The 20371-nt window shown below is 45.2% G+C and overlaps 1 protein-coding gene across 1 annotated transcript in view; it reads left to right on the top strand.

Moving 5' to 3' along the window:
• Nucleotides 1-20371, top strand: part of HCN1 (hyperpolarization activated cyclic nucleotide gated potassium channel 1) — a gene marked incomplete at its 5' end in the record, with an annotated part of 254454 nt that overhangs the window by 211043 nt on the left and 23040 nt on the right. The window contains 2 exons of the mRNA XM_081132542.1: nucleotides 934-1080; nucleotides 16757-16997. Of these exons, the coding sequence (XP_080988668.1) occupies nucleotides 934-1080; nucleotides 16757-16997 (388 nt within the window). The remainder of the gene's footprint in view (nucleotides 1-933; nucleotides 1081-16756; nucleotides 16998-20371) is intronic.

The raw sequence follows: 20371 nt of genomic DNA, 5'->3' as shown, positions 1-20371 counted from the left end.
ATTTCATAGGATGAAGCCTGACATTCCCATACGCTCCCAGGCAACATCCATGGTACTCTGTCCCTGTTTGATTGGCAGGGATGTTATTTTACTTTTTTAAATAGTGTCTCTGTGTGTGCATGTGAGTGTGTGTGTGTTTACAGTGCCAGGTACATCAAGGAAGTCAATCTCTGAGTTAAGCCTGAAAACCTGCATTCTCAAAGGGCAGCTCTGCGCCTAACTTTATAATCAAGTTCAGGGGCTACTTGGTTAAATGGACTTAACTGAGTTAACTTTCTGCTGTGAAATTAGGTGGATCTAGTCTTGCCCTCTTGTTCTCCTAGGTCCTAAAATGAAGTGTGACATGTTCTTACTTTACCAGGCATCTTTCCTGACTTGCAAACAGCTGCCAAGCTCTCTGCCTCTCTGTTCAAATTTAATTAGGGTCTGCTCTTCCCCTGTAAGGCCTAAGAGAAAACCTTTTGTATTATCCAAAGTTATGAGGCTCTTTCTCCAAATTAAGATCCAAAGAGCAACTTCATATTTCTTTTGGAACTCAGCTAAAAATGAAATCCAAAAATAAAATAGCATCGCTTCTTTTTTTTTTTTACCCCATCACTGGCTTTTCTGGGACTACACCCTAAAATTCACTCTGAATTCCTTTCTTTTTCTTTTCTTTCCTTTTTTGTTAATTCTCACATGAGGATATTTTTTCCATTGATTTTCAAGAGTGGGGAGGGAGGGAGAGAGAGAGGGGGAGAGAGAGAGGAAACCTAAGTAAATACCCTCTACTGTGTGTGCACACGTCAGGGTCGGTGAGACCTAGTCCGGGAGCCCCCTCCCCTTACGAATTGCTTCCCTTTGGTATTGCTGTGCAAGCGTTATGACTGTAGCAGGAAGGAACGTGGTTTCTCCTCCAGCCTCACGATGGTTTCCATTTCCCTTCCCCTACAGTACAAGCAAGTGGAACAGTACATGTCCTTCCACAAGTTACCGGCTGACATGCGTCAGAAGATACACGACTACTATGAACACAGGTACCAAGGCAAGATCTTCGACGAGGAGAACATTCTCAACGAGCTCAACGACCCCCTGAGGGAGGTAGGTGCCGGCCCCGGGGCTCCTGGCGCGCGATCGCCGTCCCAGGTCTGTTCGCGGGCGATCCTCAGGTCCCTGCTGTAACATCCCGCAGAAGGGAGAGTCGAATTAAACGACAGGACCTCATTTTGCTGTTACTTTTTCTCCCGTTTTCCCACATGCGTGCTTTTAATTAAGAAATACTGGGAAATTGTTTTGATTATGATTCTCAGAGCTGTTTATTTCTGAATCCCCAGTTATGAAGATTCCTTCCTGTGCCCTGCTCGCCCCATCTCCCCAGTCTGCCCCCCTCTTATCTCACCCTCACGTAGCCGTTTCTGTGGCTCTCTGACTCCCAGTCTCCTTCCAGGTTCACTTTCCCTGCTCATGCCCTGGACTCTGCTCACAGACCCACCTCACCTGCTGCGAGCAACTGGTTTCTTACAAGCGCATTGCAGCGCTTTGCTTTGCATCCTTCCACCCGCCCCCAGGAGCCCCCCTCTGCCCCCTAGAATGTTCAGGTCACCCCTGCACTGAAAGAACCTTCTCTTTATTGTTCATATTTCTTACACTGCTTTACTCTTTTTAACTTTCTTTTACCACCAACCCTGTCCAAAGGTTCCTAATATAATCATCGCATTCGGTTTGATCTCCACTTCTTTACCCAAATTGTTGCTTTGAAGGTTAGCAGCGACTGATAAACCTCAAAACCTTGTCTTTGAGCCCTTGTTGGTAACATTGAACTGTTAACAGAACACGCATCCTGAGTCTGGGGGGTGACTAACGCTGGGCTGTGACGGAGCTGTTCACCTGACAGCCTGCCCGTCTGAATTTACTCTCTCGTTTATTTCGCCTCACAATTCAGGGCTGTAAATTTGAGCTCCAGGCTCTTGCCGTAGCTCCATTTTCTTAAAAGCTCCATGATACCACCCGGCCCCATACGTTCTGCAAGCTATTTAATAAAGTAATGCAGTCATTCAGCACCGAACCATTTGTCTTTGGAAATCTCTCTGTAAGTGTTTCAGGCCTTCTGTCAAGTCATTTGGAATAAAACGTCAGTCCTTTTTGGAAACTTTCTCTGCTCTGCACATTCAGTCATCACCAAATGTGCCCATTCGCTGGGTGGCGCCCTCCACCCGCACAGCCCCTCCCCAGCACCGCCACCCCTCGTGGCCGCTGCACTGGCCTCGCTGCCCGGCCGCTTTCTCTGCGGTGGATGCTTCGGCCAGGCCAGCTTCGTCTTCTTTTGTGGCTGCAAGCCGGTCACTGCTCTGCCCTGAAAGGCTCCGTCTCTGCATGACCCGTGAAATGGCATGAAGCCGCCGTAGGCCCCTAGCCTAGCCCTGCTGTGCTCTGACCCCAGCCAAGCCCCCAGCCTCCCTACTCCCACAGGCCCTGCGTGTTCCAAGGTAGCCCACGGCCAAACTGTGCAACTGGCTGTTTTGCAAAAATCAGTTCTAATGTCTCACCCTGGTACCAGATGTTTCCCAGAAACGTCTCTCTTGTGTTAGCAAAACCCTGTTAAGTACTTCCCTCTTGATGTCCTCTCCGACTTTCCAGGCTGGGTGTGAGCACTCGTTTCTCTGTCTGATTTATGCACTCGGTCCATAAATCTAAGGTGGTACTGATCCACTCTGTCTGTATTACCACTATTTTTTTTTCATAATTGTTTTCTCCATTTCTGTCTTGGAATTTCCTTAAAAGCAAAGGCCATTTATTTTAAAACTTTTATTGAAATTCCTAGTACATGTACTACATATTAAGTACCCAATAAATATTTTCATTCCAACTCATGGCCTCACCATTTTTAACTATTCTTAATTTTCTGCATCCACTAAAAGTTACTTATATTTTTGGTTGTGTTTGTTTGAAAAGCCTTAAGATATATCAGTTAAGATTTTTGGCAATAAAAGGAGCTAAGTGTCTGCTATGCTAATGATGAGCTTATTTTCCCTCCAGAGGCCTCAATCAAATATTAATGTATACATCTTTTGGCTTTGGGAAACATAATTCAAACTTTTTGTACTTAAAAAAGTAATGTATCATTTGTTTGTTTTTTAAATCTATCTATATGCTTTGCTTTCTCTCTTTGTTGGATTACATAATTTGCATTAAATCCAAACCCCCTTTACTAAGGGGCAGAATCTCAGGACACTGGAACCAGGTTGGGTTCTCAGAGGCCTGCAGGGACTCAAAGGAGGGTGACCAGGGCCATGGCAGGGAGACATAGGTAATCCCAGAGACAGTACCAGGGGTTAAGATAGATCCAAACAGGAGGGTACTTTTACACCTAAGGATTTACTTTAGAGAAGCAGAACAAGTAAGGTTTCAGAACCAAATGTTACAGAGGGGATGCAGAAAGCTGATAGAGTGAGCATAAAAATGAACCCTAAGAATCTGCTGCTTAAATGTGAATCATTCCTCTGTACTAGAAATTCTTAATATAATATAAAATCAGATAACAAGAAAACGTTCCTAATCGTGTGTCTTATTAGCTGCCTTCTTTTGCCACACTTTCATTTCCTCTCATCATCAGTAGAGAATATTCCATGTTTCATTTTCCCCCCGCAAAGCCCCGCGCAGACATAACCCCGCTTCCCTCATTTCCTGCAGCTGTCCTATCATCGCGTTATGATGAATTTCCTTGGGTTTTCAAACGTCACCGTTCGGGGCCTCAGCAGGCTTTGCCTCAGCCGTGAAGGCCCCTCTCAGCTCTTCTCCCTGCCTCTGGCCTCAGCTGGCTCCAGTGCATCCCATCTCCGGGCCCCCTTGCTGCCTGCTGTAAAACTCAGGGGCCGACGCCACTGTCTTCTTAGAACCTCCCAGGACCCTCCTTCCCCTGCCAGGAAGAGTCCCGGCTTCCCGACAGGGCGCGGGGTGCCCGGGCCGACGCCCTCCTCCTTTCTTCAGGGTCTCGCGGCAGCGGCAGAGGTGTGGATGGCGGAGTGGGCAAGGGCTGCCCTGCGTCTTCAGTCCTGCCCCGCCCGCCGCCTCCCTGCATCAGACACCCTCGGGCGCGGCCTCCTCCCTGCGCGTCCCCGGAGCGCTCTGTCTCTGTCACTCTGCCTGTCACGGTCAGTCGGCCTGTCTCTTTCGAAACTATGAGTTTCTTGAGTGCAGAGACTGTGTCTTAATATCTTTGTCTCTCTAGTGACCGGCTGTGGTAGGAACTCATTAAACATGTACTGGGTGAATGGTCTTAATAGAATTAAGAATGAAAGACAGGGTAAGAATCAGGGCTACTTGATAAAAGTAGAGATCCTAGAAGCGGCAGCGTGGAATGCTCAGACACAACGCCTTGAAGAAGTGAAAACCGTGGTCGCCGTTGGTTTATTTGCCCCACTTCAGCCTTTGCTTTCCTGGCGTTGGAACCACACAGAAGCCCAAATTTAATGTTATACTGAATTCTGACTTGATTAACAAGGGAGCAGGACAAGTAGAGCAGGAAAGTAGGGAAAGGAATTGGCAGAGACGTAGCAAAGGTCACCGGGCACATACAGCTTGAGTCTGAACAAGCCGGACACGGTTTCTGAAGTCCAGTAGGAGCAGGGGCGTCATATCTTGCTCCCTTTTACAAGGGAGTGTTATGTACCTGCTGTGTTCGAGGCATAGTGGTAGGTCGTGAGAAATATTTTTAAAATAATAAAATACATTCTTCCACCTTTCAAAAGCTGCGTTCCACTTGGAAGATGAGGCACAAACTTATGCAAAGGTATTTCTTGGTCACTGTTGTGCTTATAGTGTCTGGAAGATGCCTGGCATATGGAAGACATTGAATGATTGATACAATAAATGTCAGATTAGTGGAGCTAGGACACTCAGAAAGGGAAAGCTGAAAAAAATATATATATATATACTGTGACAGAAGGTAAAAATATACAGTGTGCTTTGTATACACACACACACACCAGGTGCAGTTGCTAATTGTGTGTGTGCAATTTTGAGTCAACAACCATGCGTCATAGATTGTAATAAGGCTTTTAGCTTAAAATGCTTTATTATCTGTAAGGCTCATTTTTATGAAAGTATTTTGCATAATTTGAGATCTGTTTATACTTTAGAGCAGTGGTTTTTGCTAACAGGAGTCTGGGTGCTCAGGAAAGTGGTGGGTAAGTCAAACCTTCAGACTCTCCAAAACTTACACACAAAAACCTGGTGCTTAAAAACAGAGACAGTAAAACACAATGTTTAGGAACATGCTCCATATTCTATATTCATAATCCACTAAGTTCACATTCTGTTTTATCCACTTTGTTCCCAAGCCTTTCTTTTCGATGTGTTTGAAGACTTTTAAGTATGAAAAAATTTTAGTCTATAAATGGCAGAAAGAATTATGAATGCCTGCAACTTTTGAAAGCTCTTACAAAAATCTTCTGTCATGCATTTGCAAATGAATTCAGTTAGATTTCTCAAAAGCACTTTTTTATTAAAAGTGTTCTCCTATTTCCATTTCTGTGGCAGAAGTTCGATGTTTTATCTTCTTTATATGTAGGAGGAAATTGCTGAAATGCCCTTAACGAATACCTGGCTCATGCTCCATGTTCAGATGTCAACACAAATGTCACCTCCTTGTAGAGGCCTCCTCTGAGGAGGTCGTCTACTCTAGTTCCCTACACCTGTTCTCATCACATCTGCCTTAGTCATGTGTACATATCACTCTGTCATCTTGCGGTCCCTCTATAGATATTTCTTAATTGGTCATTCTGTTATATGACCCTGGGTCCCAGAAGACAAGAACTTTTTCTTGACTTGCACCATAACCCCAGCTCCTAGATAGTGCATTTTTAATAATTACTCACTGGATAAATAAACAAAGGCAAGTTAAATAAGGAATCTCACACTTGGCAAATCATCTTAAAGACTCATCGACTGTTAGAACTTGGAAAGAACATTTCGTCAATCAAACAGTGGCTCAGAAGAGTGACACCCACAACTATGAAGTACTGTGGTCCTAGATCTTTCTTAGTGTCACTTTATACTGTGGACAGCATTGTTTCTGACATATAATAAGCAGATGCTGGCATCTTCAGGTCCCCCTGGCTTTGGGGCTGGTGCAGGCCCTATGCACCAGGAGGGCCCATTTTGCATGCAGTTGTTTATGTTTCCCTTTTCACTTCTCCAGTTTTATGCATTAGTGATTTATTGCAGAGTCAGCATGGGGGCGGAGGGCTATTTCAGTAGAGTGCCATCATAGGAGGTGTATAAGTGTTCTGTCCAGTCTTTATAACTTGATAAAATTCATAGAATAGACAGAAAAGACTTCTTTTTCTTATACTGCTACACCAAGTCTGACTAGAATATTGTCAGTGGCTCATAAGACAGATGTAGGTGGCTTCCCAGTCCAAGCCTGAGTGGTGAAGCCCCTCAGGATGGGGAGGATTCTGAGCAGCAGGTAAATTGGGATGTCCTTCCTCTTGGGGCTGGACCATGTGGCCTGCACACCAGCCCCACGAGAATCCATAGCATTCTGCGGAGTGGCTGTGAAGTCATCTTAAAAAAATGATCTTCATTTCACTGTGAACTAAAATACATGGGCCAGAAAGTAGAGGAATAACTATAATTTTCTGAGAAAAATTCTTAAGATAGTACCAGAAACCTGGCATTTTAAATTATAGCTCTCGCTTTGTGATGTATTATCTGAAGTCTGTAATCTTCACTGTCTAGCTGCTCAGGGGCTCTGCCTAGTCAGATTTCTGCATCTGCAAAGCTGGACTTCAGGGGCATCTAGAAGGGGGGTTGGAGGCGGATTGGGACCCTAGTTGTTACCTGGCCTCAGTCTCCCTGGAGAGCACTCCCTTCTCCATCTATTTATAATATACTCCCATTTCCTCCCAACTGCTCAGAAGTATTCAAAGGTTTGTGTTTTGATGGCTTAAATCCCTTTGGTGATATTCTCAGTGCCATCAATAGCTATACGAATACTTTCGGTTATATAAGAAATAATGAATGAGAGCCTGCTAAGGAGGGCCTGGGAGCTTGGCCCTGACTCCACAATTTCTCTGCGTATGACCTCGGACTGTTTTCTAACTTGTATGTATTTCACTTTCCTTTCTGCAAGTGTGAACAATGATGATGATGACCACCTCACAGAGTTGTTACAAAGATTAAGTGAGCAGAAGATAGAAAAAAAATTAGACAAGCGCTTGGCGCAGAGTGAGTACAAGTGAAATTTAAGTCTTGGTACTGCTCTGATACAATGAAGAACAGGGTCCAGCCCCAGCCCTCGTGGCTGCTGCAGCTCAGTGAGAGGCAGAAATTTAAATGAGCATCTATAACGATGCCCTCGGTGCTGTGATAGGGTCCTTTATTGGTGTCCACACATGGGAGGGACACCAAGTCAGGCCATCATGTCTCATTTCTTTTGGAATTTATTCAAACAATCTGCTTATCAGCTCTTCTTTCATTTTAACAGCCAGCTTTCTGGAGACAATGTCTTAGCATTAAACCTTGGCCTTGAAACCTTCGGATCATGGGACTCTGAAAGCTTCGGTGAAAGGAAGCAGCAGAGTTAAAACTAAAACCCAATTAGGCAAATTCACGGAACTCCATAGCTCTGCTTATGGGAACCTGTTGGGATGTGTACAGAGAAGGCCTATTTTTAACATGATCAGATTTGTACTGATTCGATTAGAGCAAAAAGGCAAACTTAACGGAGGAGAAAGAGGTTAATGCCCTCCTGAGCCTGTCTCCAAAGTTCAGAGCTGGTCTATTTTTGAACAATGAGTATGAAGAGCCCTGGGCTGAAAATAGGTTCAGATCATGTGTCCCGGGAGAATATGGGACGTCAATATATTTCATTTTCACAGAACATGGACTGGGCTGAGAGTATAATACTGTCCTTCTGACCTTTAATTCGTCGGATAGACTGTCAGGGAAGACAGCATAAGTTGCATGCATATTTATCTAGTGCCATTCTAAAGCATTTTTTAAAAGTAAATACTTGTCAATTTTTTTAAATGCCTTCTAAAAATGTGCTTAGTTAAAATGAACTAAAACAGGCTAGAGTCATAGTACTGTAAAGCTATACTGAGATCTTATAAATTATCAGATACTCGTATAACAAGGTAACAAAAGGCAAGACAATTATATAAGTAACCTGGTCATTTCGTGGTCATCTTACGGAGCAAAGAAACTGGGTCTTCTCTCTTTCTGCCTAGAGTTTTTCTCCTGAACCTCTAGTTTCTAGAAAACAAACAGACAAAAACATTTATAGATTTCTAAACATGTGCAGGACATTGATCCAGTGTAGTGGGAAGGTAAATAGTAAAATGTGGTTTCCAGTCTCAAGGTTCTTACTATGTGCTCGTAGAGACAAGCTATAAATACATAAAAAAAATGAAGAAAAATTAAAACGCATTACTAAAAATACAGGGCATGTAGGAAGTCATATATGATTAATTGCAGAGAAAAACAGATACTCTTTACTAAATTTCAAAATAGATTAAAGCCCCTTGGCCAGTGTGGCTCAGTTGGTTGGGCACCGTCTGGTGCACCAAAAGGTTGCCGGTTCAATTCCTGGTCAGGGCACGTGCCGGGTTGTGGGTGTGCAGGAGGCAGCCAATTGATGTTTTACTATCACATTGATGCTTCTCTCTCTCTCCCTTCCTCTCTAAAACAATTAAAAATCTTTAAAAAACTAGATTAAATACTTAAAAATAAGGAAAACCCTTCTTGATATGGGTCTTGGCAATACTTTTTTGGACACAAAACCTAAAGCACAAGCAAAAAAATAATAAATAAGTGGGCTTACCCTAAACTAAAAGTTTCTGCAGCGGAAAAGAAACAAAATGAAAAGTCAGCCTGTGGAAGGGGAAACATTAGCAGACCACGCACGTGATAAGGGGTTAATGCCCAAAATACCCAAGAAACTCATTCAACTCAATAGCAAGAAAATAAAAAGTCCAATTTAAATAAATGGGCAAATTACCTGAATTAACCTGTTTCCCCCCAAGAGTATATTCAAACGAGCGGGGACATGGAAGGGTGCTAAGCTTCACTAATCGTTAGGGAAACGCAAGTCGAAACCAATGAGGTGTCATCGCCAACGTTACACCAAATGCAAATCAAGGAGATGGCAGCTCAGGCCTATTAGAAGGGCTGTGATAAGAAAGACGAGATGGCACGTGCTGGGGAGGGTGTGGGGCAGGGAGCCGGGAAACTGGACGGGGCGCGGGGCAGTGATCTGTGATTTGAGGGGGGAGGCCAGACGGCTGGGCCTGCCCCCGAGTTTCCCTGCCGCTGCGTCATCGCCGGCCCGGTTTCTCTGAGCGGCGCTCTTCATTCCTAGGACCTCAGAACTCCGTCCTGCGCTGATACGTGTGTAATTCCACTTAGTGAGATCCTGGATTCGGCAAATTCGTAGGGACGGAAAGTGGAAGAGGGGTGGCCGGGGACGGGTGGGGGGCAGGGAGCGCTTGCTGCATGGTGACGGCGGTTTTGTGCAGGGCGAGCAAGTCTCAGACGCAGACGTGGCGCCGGCTCCCCGGCGCTGGGAAGACACCTGTGAACTGTACACGTGGGAGCAGTTAAACAGGCAGAGCCACACATGTTGGTACATACATATGATGAAAATTTAGACGTTACTCTTATAAACTAGCACCCAGTGCTCTGACTGCACCCAGAGCCATGTCCACCCCCCGCTGCGCCCCCACCCGGAGGCCCAGGCGCCCCACTGGGTAGGGAGCAGGCCGGCTTCCCGGGTGACCGGTCTCCCTGGATTCCTCTCCCCGACGGCAGCGCTCAGAGGCCGCTGAAGTGTGTGGGTCGCGTCCCACACGCAGCTTCGCCCTCCCCACCGCGGCGCCAGCCAGGCTCCTCTTTTCTCAGGGTTCTGGAAGCTGGGCCTTTAGGATCAGTGCGTGAGCAGGTTTGGATTCTTCTGAGGCCTCTCTCCTGCGCCGACAGGTGGGCTCCTTGTCCCTCTGTCCTCACGTGGCCTCTTCTCTGTGCCTGCACATCCTCGGTGCCTCTGTGCGTCCAAAATTCCTCTTATCAGGACATCAGTCGGATTGGATCAGGGCCACTCTAACAGCTTCCTTTTAACTTAATTACTTCTCTAGAGGCCTGTGTCCTCTGAATACAGTCACATTCCAAGGTATCGGACGTTAGGGGCTTCAACCTATGAATTTGGGGGGACACAAGCACTTGTCAACATATGCATTGTTCCATTCGAGTCTAACTGATGCGACAGAGAAGTGAGTGTTTAACGCATCTCAGGACTCCTGCCTGCTTTCCCCAGGTCCAGGCATACATACATGGATTGTCAGACACGGAGTGTTTCTATTCCTCACCTGCTAGTGATGAAAATGAATTTATGTGGATGATATTAGAAAATTCCAAATACAGGTTTTTGTCAAATTCTCCAGATCATCTTCTACAAGAATTAAGACTTTTCGTTCACTCATCTGTCTGCTGGTTCTGTTTTAATAATATTTTTAGATTAGCACACGTACGGATGTCTGTTTGCTGTATTGGACGGTTCGCGTCCATCTGTTTTACTTTGTCCAACAGGCTGCTTCCTCTTCTGCACAAGCACGTCTCACCCCTGCCTGCAGCCTGCAGGCGGCCGGAGCACCTCCTGCCGGAACCTACACAGATCCTTGCTCAGCCTCGGCCTGGGATACCACCGAGGGGCTCAAACGCAGCCTGTGACAAACACTGTCATTGCCGATATGCAGTTCTTTGATTTAGTTTTTCGGTCTTTTTCTACCTCTTTTTCTTTCTTTCATAATCAAATTTAAGCGAATGCTGAGAGTATTTTCTGTCACCTGCTGTCATTCTGCGTGGTACCTAACAAAGCAATATGCTTCTGTGTCCTAGGAAAGCAAACCAGGGGGACCGGGCTAAGACTAGATTAATCTCAAACTTCCTTTGCATTCACACCGTAAGGTTGAACTGTGAGTCCACACCTCAAAACGAAATTAGGTGCTTATGAAAGCTGTGACTGCAGCAACCGTGAAAGCCATGGAGCGTCTGCCGCTCAACATGCAGCTTGTTCCCAACCGTCTTTAACAAGCAGGCAGGCCAGCTCCAGTTCAGCCGCTTAATCATAGCGGGCCATAGTATATGCAGAGATTTTAGGCCAATTACCTTTTAACTCATAATTTGAGGCGACTGTTAATGTAGCAAGTAATGATGTAGCTGACTTGCAAAGCAACTATGGTGAAAACGCTAAAGGTGCCCGATTGCAGAGGTCACTGCCTACTCTTCACGGCTGCTGGACTTCCCTGCTGTACCTCTGAGTAACACAAGATGGAATAGTGTGGCCATTAAGAAGAATGGCAATGAGGCCCATGTCTCATAATGAGAACTATTTCATGTTACAAAAGTGGAGGGGAAAAAACAAATATTGAATATGTATTATGATTACAACTATATGAAGGTGAATTAGAGATCATCTTAAGGACATAATAAATATATAAAGTTACTTTTATTAAGGAGACGGGAATACAGAGATTTTTTTCTCTTATGTAGTTTAAGGAATGTGTATATATTAATTTTGTTTTCAAAGATTTTTAAAAATACAACTTTTTTGCTAACACAAAAATACTTTAATAAGATGAAAAAGTATAATAAACTAAAATTGAGGCACTCTGTGTTAATTCATCAAATCTTCCCTGGATCTCTAACTCCTTTAATTTCCCCAACATAAATACAGGGTGGGGCAAAAGTAGGGTTACATTTGCGGGTATGCGAAACACAGAGTTTATTCTTGTATTGTTATTTATTAATTATTGTATTATTTTTCATACGGATAACTGTGTACCTACCTACCTTTGCCCCTCCCTGTGTTGAAGGGAAGTATTTCTTACTTTTGAAGTTCGTGACATAATTTTTGATATTCAGATTATTTAGAACTTGCACTAAAAGCTCTCTTTAAAAAACAAGACAAGATGATCACAACTAAGAAACATCTCATTGTAAATGCTCCCTAATAGGACACAGAAATCAAAGCAATTGCTCTGAGCTTAGGAAATTAAAGTAGTACGTAACCTGCAAGTCAATGTTTGGATAAATGTTTAAAACATTTTAAGCAGTAAGATCTGCTCATATGGGCTGATTTTCTTATACATTCGGTCAGCATCTTGCAATTTAGAAGACCAACCACCAGATCAATAGGACCCACTTAGGAATGCTGAGGGAAATCTATTTTTTAAATTGCTCCCATGTGTTTCCTTTTTATTAAAGAAATGGGATGTGTATGTAATTTATAATTCACCTTTCAAATTTATTATAACAACAGGCCAGCTTTATCATAAGAATTCTGTATTTTATGCCTGGACTTTGGCCAAAAGGGAATTTTATTGACTGTGCCCTAAGAATGTCTTGTCATTTTCTCCTTCTGAACCCCTGCACCCACCTCAACTTTGTCTTTAATAACCAGTCCCCAACGTAACATTTTAAAAAAATTATCTTTATTGTTGAAAGAATTACAGATGTCCCCCTTTTCCCCCCACTGATCCCCTCCACCCCACATCCGCCCCCCCCAGGCCTCCCCCACACTGTCTGTGTCCGTGGGTTATGCACATGAGCATACACGTTCTTCGATTCATCTCTCCCCACCCACTCCCCCACCCCGTCTTCCCTCTGAGATTCCTCAGTCTGTTCCATGTTCAACATTTTTAAAACTCAGACCCATATTCTCTTACCAAATTACACTGAAATCTTTTACTTTTCTTTGAAATCTTATAGAATACATATTCTCTACTGTTTATTTGCCCTTAAACAGATATTGTTTTATAATAGTTACAATGGTTAGTTTAGATAGCATTGAATGAACTTCGTTTAATCACGATGGTCATCTACCATAGAGTTACTAGTGTTCTCTCTGTTTTACAAATGAGAAGGTTAAGATTTGAAGAGTTTGAGCCCCTTTCTATGGGTAGAGGCATAGGATATGTATGAGGGTAAAATAAATTAATACTTGTCAGCATTTAAAGCAATACCAGGAACCCAGCAAAAACCCAGCAAGTATTGTCTCTTATTTTTATTATGTTTCATTCTTAAAATTATCCCTGCCTTAAAGAAAAAGCCCTAACGTACCAATTACACTGTTTTGATTGTATCTAGTCCAGGTTACTAAATTGGGGAGAAATTAGGGCAACGTCAGCAACAGTTCATTTTTAGGATGTTCCAGGTGACGAAGTTTCCGTTGATATGGATTTAACCAAATGTGCTTCTTGTTTCTAATGATCGTGTAGAGAGAGGTCTGCCTGCCTGGACGTCTGTCTGATGTAAGTTCTTAGAAGGAAGCTCTTCTGTGTGCTGCCCAGTGTAAAAGGCAGGGTGTGTTGGGGGCAGGGGTTTAGCAATGTAACAGCAGCTCTGTTTCTTTAAGATTGCTCAGTGATTCATTATTGTAATGACAGTAATTATATTTATAGCTACCATGCTTAAAGCTTATTTAGAACTATACTGAGTAGAATAAAATAATGTAGAATGGAAGAAAACTAAGTGTTTCACACAATGGAACTTTCCACAATACTTAAGTTATCAGTAAGGAATTTTACTGTAAGAGGAGCCTTAAAATATTGCTATTCTTTTTAATTATAACCAAACAATATTGCTTAAACTTTCCCTGTGTCTCAGAGTCTGCATGGTTCCAAAGCACAGATTCGTCGTTCACATACACCCTTTTTGAAGCAATCTAAATACATAAACCCCACTTTTCCTGATTGTCATAGAGTTAAACAAGCTAGGAAACAAATTACCAGTAAGACAATAACAGTAAAACATTCCATTGAGAATGAAAAGACAGGCCACAGATGGGAAGAAGATATTTGCAATGCATATCCCAACCAACAAAGAACTTATGTCCGGACTGTCATGTAGAAAAACAATAGAAAAATCAGGGAAAACTCTTGACTGGGCACTTCACCAAATGGGATGGTCATCTGACCAGTAATGAGCATAACAATATTAATCATTGGGGAAATGTAAAAGTAAAACACAACAAGAACCCCGGCCAGTGTTGCTCAGTGGCTGAGTGTCAGCCCACGATCCAGGAGGTCATGGTTTGATTCCCAGTCAGAGCACATGCCGGGGTTGGGGGCCGGATCCCCAGTAGCGGGCATGCAGGAGGCAGCTGATCAAGGATGTTTCTGTCTCTCTCTCCCTCTCTCTTCTCTCTGAGATCAATAAAAACAGTATAAAAAACCACAATGAGAAAAAGGAAAAAAGTAATAAGATATCTCTGCATATCTGCTAATGTCTAAAATTATGATGACATCAAATTCTTTCAAAGATGCAGAACAGCTGGAACTTTATATGTGGCTGCTATGTGAAAAAAATAATGCAATCATTTTAGAAAGCTTTTGGCGAAGTCTACGAAAGTGTATCCATGCTTATCTGATTACCTGGCACTTCCATCCTAAGGTAAATATTCAAGAGAAAGCCATGCCTGAGCCGCTGCAGGCATGTTCATAACAGGCTTGCCGTATTAGCCTAAAACTGGAAGCAGCCCACCTGTCGTGGGGATTAAGTGGATAGATTATGGCTTAGTCATCAACGAAATACAGCCTGAAATATGAAAAGCAGGGAGATGGAAAGGGGTGTCTGTCTCAATCCATTTTTTTCCTATCAAATATTTGTTCGAATTCACAGTTTCAATCAGAGAGTGTGTATATGGAAGTAAGTCTCACAGAGAGAGGGAAAATGAATGGATTCCTTCAAGCACTGGGGATAAGAGATCACCCTGCAGTGTTATACTTGGGGTGCCCCCAGCAGGCGCCCCTGGATATGCGATGCACCCCGGAGGAGCTGCTCACACCGACAAACACCAGTTCCAGTGTTTGTAAAATAGACTTTCAGATATTTTCTAAACTGAAAGGTGAGGGAACAATGAAGAGAGGAATCTGTGTAGTTCACACTGAAAAGCATAGGTGAGAGCCGTCTATTATTTTTGTTTGAAAACTCATTTTCTCTGCAGCCTGACTCGCTGCCCATTTCCTCCGCAGGTTTCTCCTATGTCATCTTACATGTAAAACCTGTGCCTTTTAAACAGCCAATCCGGTCGTTTTAACGACATGTCTTTGTCTGCTTTTAGCTCCATTTCCCCATTTATCTTCCTGCGGTGTTTGTATAGAAGTATTTTAATAGTAGAGAGCTCATTTTTATACACGCGGCACTTGTTTCTCAAGCAGTTGCTGGGGAAAGCCGTGCAAGAGTTTCGGTACCGGCCCAGGAGAAGCAAAGCTAAGGCGCGAGCGCTTTCTCCCGACCAGGCGCCACCTTCCCCCTTCCCTTCCCCCTCCTTCCAGTCGCACCACGGGCGTGTTTATTGAGCACTTGCTACGTTCTGAACCGTATTTAACCAATCCCCCGCCCCGCAGCTCTTGAGCACCATTAAAACTGCCCACAGACTGCCCTGGCTTCGCCCGCCATGGAGTCACCTGTCATCACGTGGGTCTGGGTGGTGCCGCCCCAAGGACCGCGCTTCACATCTTTCTCCTACTTATGTTCCCATGTTCATTTTCTGGTTCTTGCTGCTGACTCTTAAATACTTACAACCCTCCCTGAAGCTCCACTGTTAGAGACACTTCTCTGCTCTGCTAAAGGCATGAGATACTGTTGAGGATGAAATATCTTTTCCACTGGGGACCCACATGCCTGCGCCCGCCGTGTCAGCTGGAATTTGTTTGGGCCTGTCCCGGGATCGTAGCAGGTCATTAGCGAAACCATCTTCCCCAGTCTTGGCTCCAGAGTCCTGGAGAACTAATTTCCCCAAAGCGGGGAATTTGGGCCTCGGGCTCCGTGGATACCTCTCCACGCTCCTCCCCTGAGGTCACTACAGTTACTGTGTGTCTTAAGGAAGATAAAAAATCAGGCCCGCCCTTTTCTTTTGGGGGCTCATTGGAGAAGAAATTTCTGAGAAATGGTGTTGTGGTAAATTTTAGATGCCCATTGTTTATTCTGTTACTATCTGACTTGCAAAATAGAAAGTGGCCGGTCCCATATCCCCGTTTGGTTCAGAGAGATGTCCAATCTGGACTAGAGTCCACGGAATGAAGTTAAACATGTAGATCTTCTAACTTAGAATTGACCCGCCCGGAAATAAAGTCAGGAAAAGTGGATCCCGACCTCTCTCCAGCCCAAGGCTTCGATGGGGACATGAGAGGCCGTGAAGGGTGATTTTCTGATCTGGCCTAGGAGCAGACCAAATTCACAACTCGAGGTTAGACTGAGAGGCCCCTTTACGTAAGCCGCCCCTGCCCTCTGGTTGTCCTCCCTCCCGTGCCAACGATGCTCAGGGAAACACCAAAATGCTGTGGCCTGGTGGCAGGCCCCGGTTCCAAAGTCCCCGTTGGCGGCTGTGAGTTTGATTGTTAAACCCCGGGGAGCACAGATGTGGCCAGTCGGCAATGATGTGGCTTCCTTTCTTCAGAAACAAGACCAAAAAGACAAAATTCCTTCCCCTTTTACATAAGGAATAATAAGTGGGAAGCTGTCCAGGGGGAGCCCCGCACATGGGCACCTGCCACGCCCCGAGGGGTAGCTGTGCCCGCGCACTGAGCTGGGAAACTGGGCTCCACGGGAGTGAGGCGGGCCCGGGCCTCGCGGCCACAGGCGGGTCCCTCGCGTCCAGGCCCGGGGGCCCTGCGTTCAAGCCGCACTGTCGCCGTCGCGGTGCGCACTGTCCGGGCGGGTGAGCGTGCTTCCCCCGAGCCGGCGGCCTCTCTAACGCCCTCTCCCCCGCCTCCAGGAGATAGTCAACTTCAACTGCCGGAAGCTCGTGGCCACCATGCCCCTGTTCGCCAACGCCGACCCCAACTTCGTCACCGCCATGCTGAGCAAGCTGCGGTTCGAGGTGTTTCAGCCTGGAGATTACATCATCCGAGAAGGAGCGGTGGGCAAGAAAATGTACTTCATTCAGCACGGGGTTGCCGGCGTCATCACCAAGTCCAGCAAAGAGATGAAGCTCACCGACGGCTCCTACTTCGGAGGTGAGTGCGAAAGCAAGGCCAGCGGGCGGCAGGCAGTGAGTGGCTCGGGGTTACAGGTCCTCTCGAGAGTTTTGGAGATGTCAGAATGTTGGCTTGTTGGTTTTCCGTATAAATCCGTATTTGAATTGTGATAAAAAGTGTCCATAATGGCATGTTTTCGCATATCAGGCCTCGTCAAGCTCAATGTGGAAATGTCCCTCAACACCAAAAACCCGGGGTGCGTCCCTCAGAAGAAGGCAGGAAGTCTGCCTTCGGTATCCGCAGGTTTGTCCTGCAGGAGGAATTCAAGGGAAAGTGTTTTTCTTCTCACCAGTGAGGGGCTCAGGAAGTGCTCCTTACAAAGTGCTCCTTATTATTTCAAACTCATCCTTCCCAGACCTTAGCCTTTTGCATCTCTTTGAAGGCTTCTCTATCACAATCCATGTATCCCAACTGTGTCTCCATAGAACTTCTCATAGCTCCCCAGAGTCCTAGTCTCAGGGAACCTCCCACTGAATTGGTACCTGTCTTCCTTTAGCGATTAGACGGCAAGTGTGGCATCAGAGGAGCAGCTTGAAAGTCAAAGATGCCCAGGCCCCATCCATCAGAGATTCTGGTTCAGGAAGTCCAGGCTGAAGACACATTTTTGTTTGTTTATTAGAGAGTAATCGGCCAGTGTATCTTGCGTCACAAGGGAGGAGGGTGCGGGGGGACTAGATGAAAGAAGGTGAAGGGATTAGCCGAAGAACAGACATGCGTAGCCCATGGGCCCCGACAACAGTGAGGTGGTGGCTGGAGGGAAAGGGTGGGGGCCGGGCGGAGGTGGGCAAAGGGGGGGGAAACTCAGGGACGTCTGTAATAGCGTCAACAATAAAAAAAATCGCTAGTAATAAAGGGAAAGTATTCAAATCAAATTAATCGGAGTTGAGAACCAGTTGATGTATTACATTTTGTGTTTTATAATAATAATAATAATAATAATAATCTGAGTTTAAGAAGTTTTCTTCAGTAACAGGTAAGAAATACTTATTAGAAAAGGTTTATAATTGTATTAAATGCTTTTGGGAAATTTATCGGAATAACCATAAGGCTCTTATACATTAATCTACTGCTGAGTAAAACATACAATTCAAATAAATAGCTTCTTTGACTTCCCGCTCACCCATTAAGGACAGTTTGAAGCTTCCGTCTTTTCCTGTCTTGCCTCTTTCCTCCCTTGTCACTGATCTGCGTTGCCTCATGAGCCCCTTGGCCCTTTTGTGGAGATTGTGCTAAGAGAAAAGAGCAGCTTAGGAGATGCTGAGAACCTAAAGGGTTCTGTGTGAGAGAGCGCGGAGAAGTCACGTTCGAATGAAGAAAAGAGAGAGCAGAGGAAAGCGGCAGAGTAAGAAATAAACGTATGATCTATGAGCCTTGTTTGGCAGAAGGTGGTTTGGAGGGAAGACATTTTTGAGGCAATTAAAGGAGCTGTGTTATAAATATGAAAACGTTAGACATTAGCAAGCTGTACCTTCTCAAAGCCATCCACAGCCCAGCTGGTGGGGCTCAGTGGTTGAGCATTGACCTGGGGACCAAGAGGTCACCTGTTCGATTCTCAGTCAGGGCACATGCCTGGGGTTGCGGCTCTATCCCCAGTGGGGGCCTGCAGGAGGCAGCTGACTGATGTTTCTCTCTCTCTCTCCCTCTCCCTTCCTCTCTCTTTAAAAATCAATAAAAACATACGAGCTGAGCTCAAAGTGGTATCCAGAAAAGGGACCGAGATGAAACTATAAGTCATCCTAGTGATGGGCCGAGAGCTCTAACTTAGCTCGTGTGGGAAGGCCGTGAACAGTGAACCAGAACTGGAGTTAATGCGCTGGAGTCCTGATGGGCTTGAGAACTTGCTGAGGTCAGAGCAGTAGAATAAATTGAGCTGCAGATACAAGGAGTGGTGATGTGAAGGGGAGTCAGCTGTTGGTTGGTGACCCTGAAGTCGAGGAGATCACCATTCAAATACTGGCTGCCTAGGAATTTAAAAATGAAAGATAGTAGTGAGCTAGTTAAAGAAGCTGAGAACAATGTGCTGGATGAACCGTTCCAGGCATCCCGAGGCCCAGTGGTCATCGGCCTTCAATGTTACGACAGGAATGGTCTGCGTTTCAACGGAGGCTACTTAAACTAAATCAAGTCGACACTTTTAAGATTATTTTTTCTTTGACATATTACACTCTTTTCCTTATTTTCTCTCCATCTCTAATTTTTCTTTGTGATTTCTTTGCAACATTTATTTTTAAAAAGATGCACAGAAACCACAGGACTGAAAGATCCTTATTATGCTGAAAACATAGAGATCATTTTACAGTCACTTTTGTGTTCTCACCCTCAGCATATTCCCTGAGACATCGTTTTTATTGACTGAATCTAATTTTGGAGTCATCATTAACTGAATAGTATTTCATATCATTAAGTTAGTTATCAACCTTGTGACAAATGATCTCTATTTATATATTTTTTTCCATTTTCCAACATAAAATGTCTACTCTTTTTGTTTCTCCCATGAGGCCCTAAATGTGAACCGCAAGTTTCTAAATGTGAACCGCACCATTAGACCTGGCGTTTTGGTAAAACCCAGCTTGTTGCTGAGAAGATTCCTTTTCGGTCCCTTTCTTGACTGCTCCTGTCTTTTCCTCTCCAGCCTCGCCCTGGGCTTCCAGAGCCTCGACGCCACGTCGCTAAAACCCGCCCCACTTAAGCCGGTGTAATGCAGGAGCTACCCTTAGGAAACTGCTCCCAGTCCTTGGATAGAAGTCGTGCAGAATATCATTCTGCCGTGAGGCTCTTTAAGGACCCTGTCATGCTTCACTGTGTTCGCGGGGTCTAGGAGAGTTTCCATGCGGGGAGGAGCGTGTACCTGGCTAAGCGCACAGCAGCCAAGTGAGCAAGTGCAGGGCCTGCGTGGAAAACGCTGGCCTTCGGATTTTTATTTCTAATGCCGTCTCCTTCTCTCACCTCTGCTGGTCTACACTGTCACCCCCGAGAGGTGCGGTCCAGCAAGACTGCCTTTCTGGGGGCACAGTAAGTGTCCTCTGGAGGCACTACGTATACACTTGGAAGCAATTAAAATGTTTTTGACCTTCTCAGCGTCACATTTGTATCTGGTAGAAGAGTTAACAGACATGCATATGAGACCCGGGGCTCTCTTAGCGCAGCTCCTGCATTTAAACCTCCTTAAGGCCTGATCTGAGAAATGCACCGGCTCACGCTGTTCGTGATGGGCAGCGCGCTCTGAACGGGTTCCTCTGGACGGCGGTGGTGCCCGCGGTTACTTCGCGGGCCTCACTGCGGGGGACAGATGGCTGCCTCCTCGCCCGCCGTGTCCTCATTTCAACTCTGTCTCCCGCCCGCTCCCTTTCCAT

The sequence above is a fragment of the Miniopterus schreibersii genome (genome assembly GCF_964146895.1).
Source record: "Miniopterus schreibersii genome assembly, chromosome: 3".
NCBI lineage: Eukaryota > Metazoa > Chordata > Mammalia > Chiroptera > Miniopteridae > Miniopterus > Miniopterus schreibersii.
The sequence above is the reverse complement of the archived record's forward strand: the minus strand, read 5'-3'. Positions and strand labels throughout refer to the sequence as shown.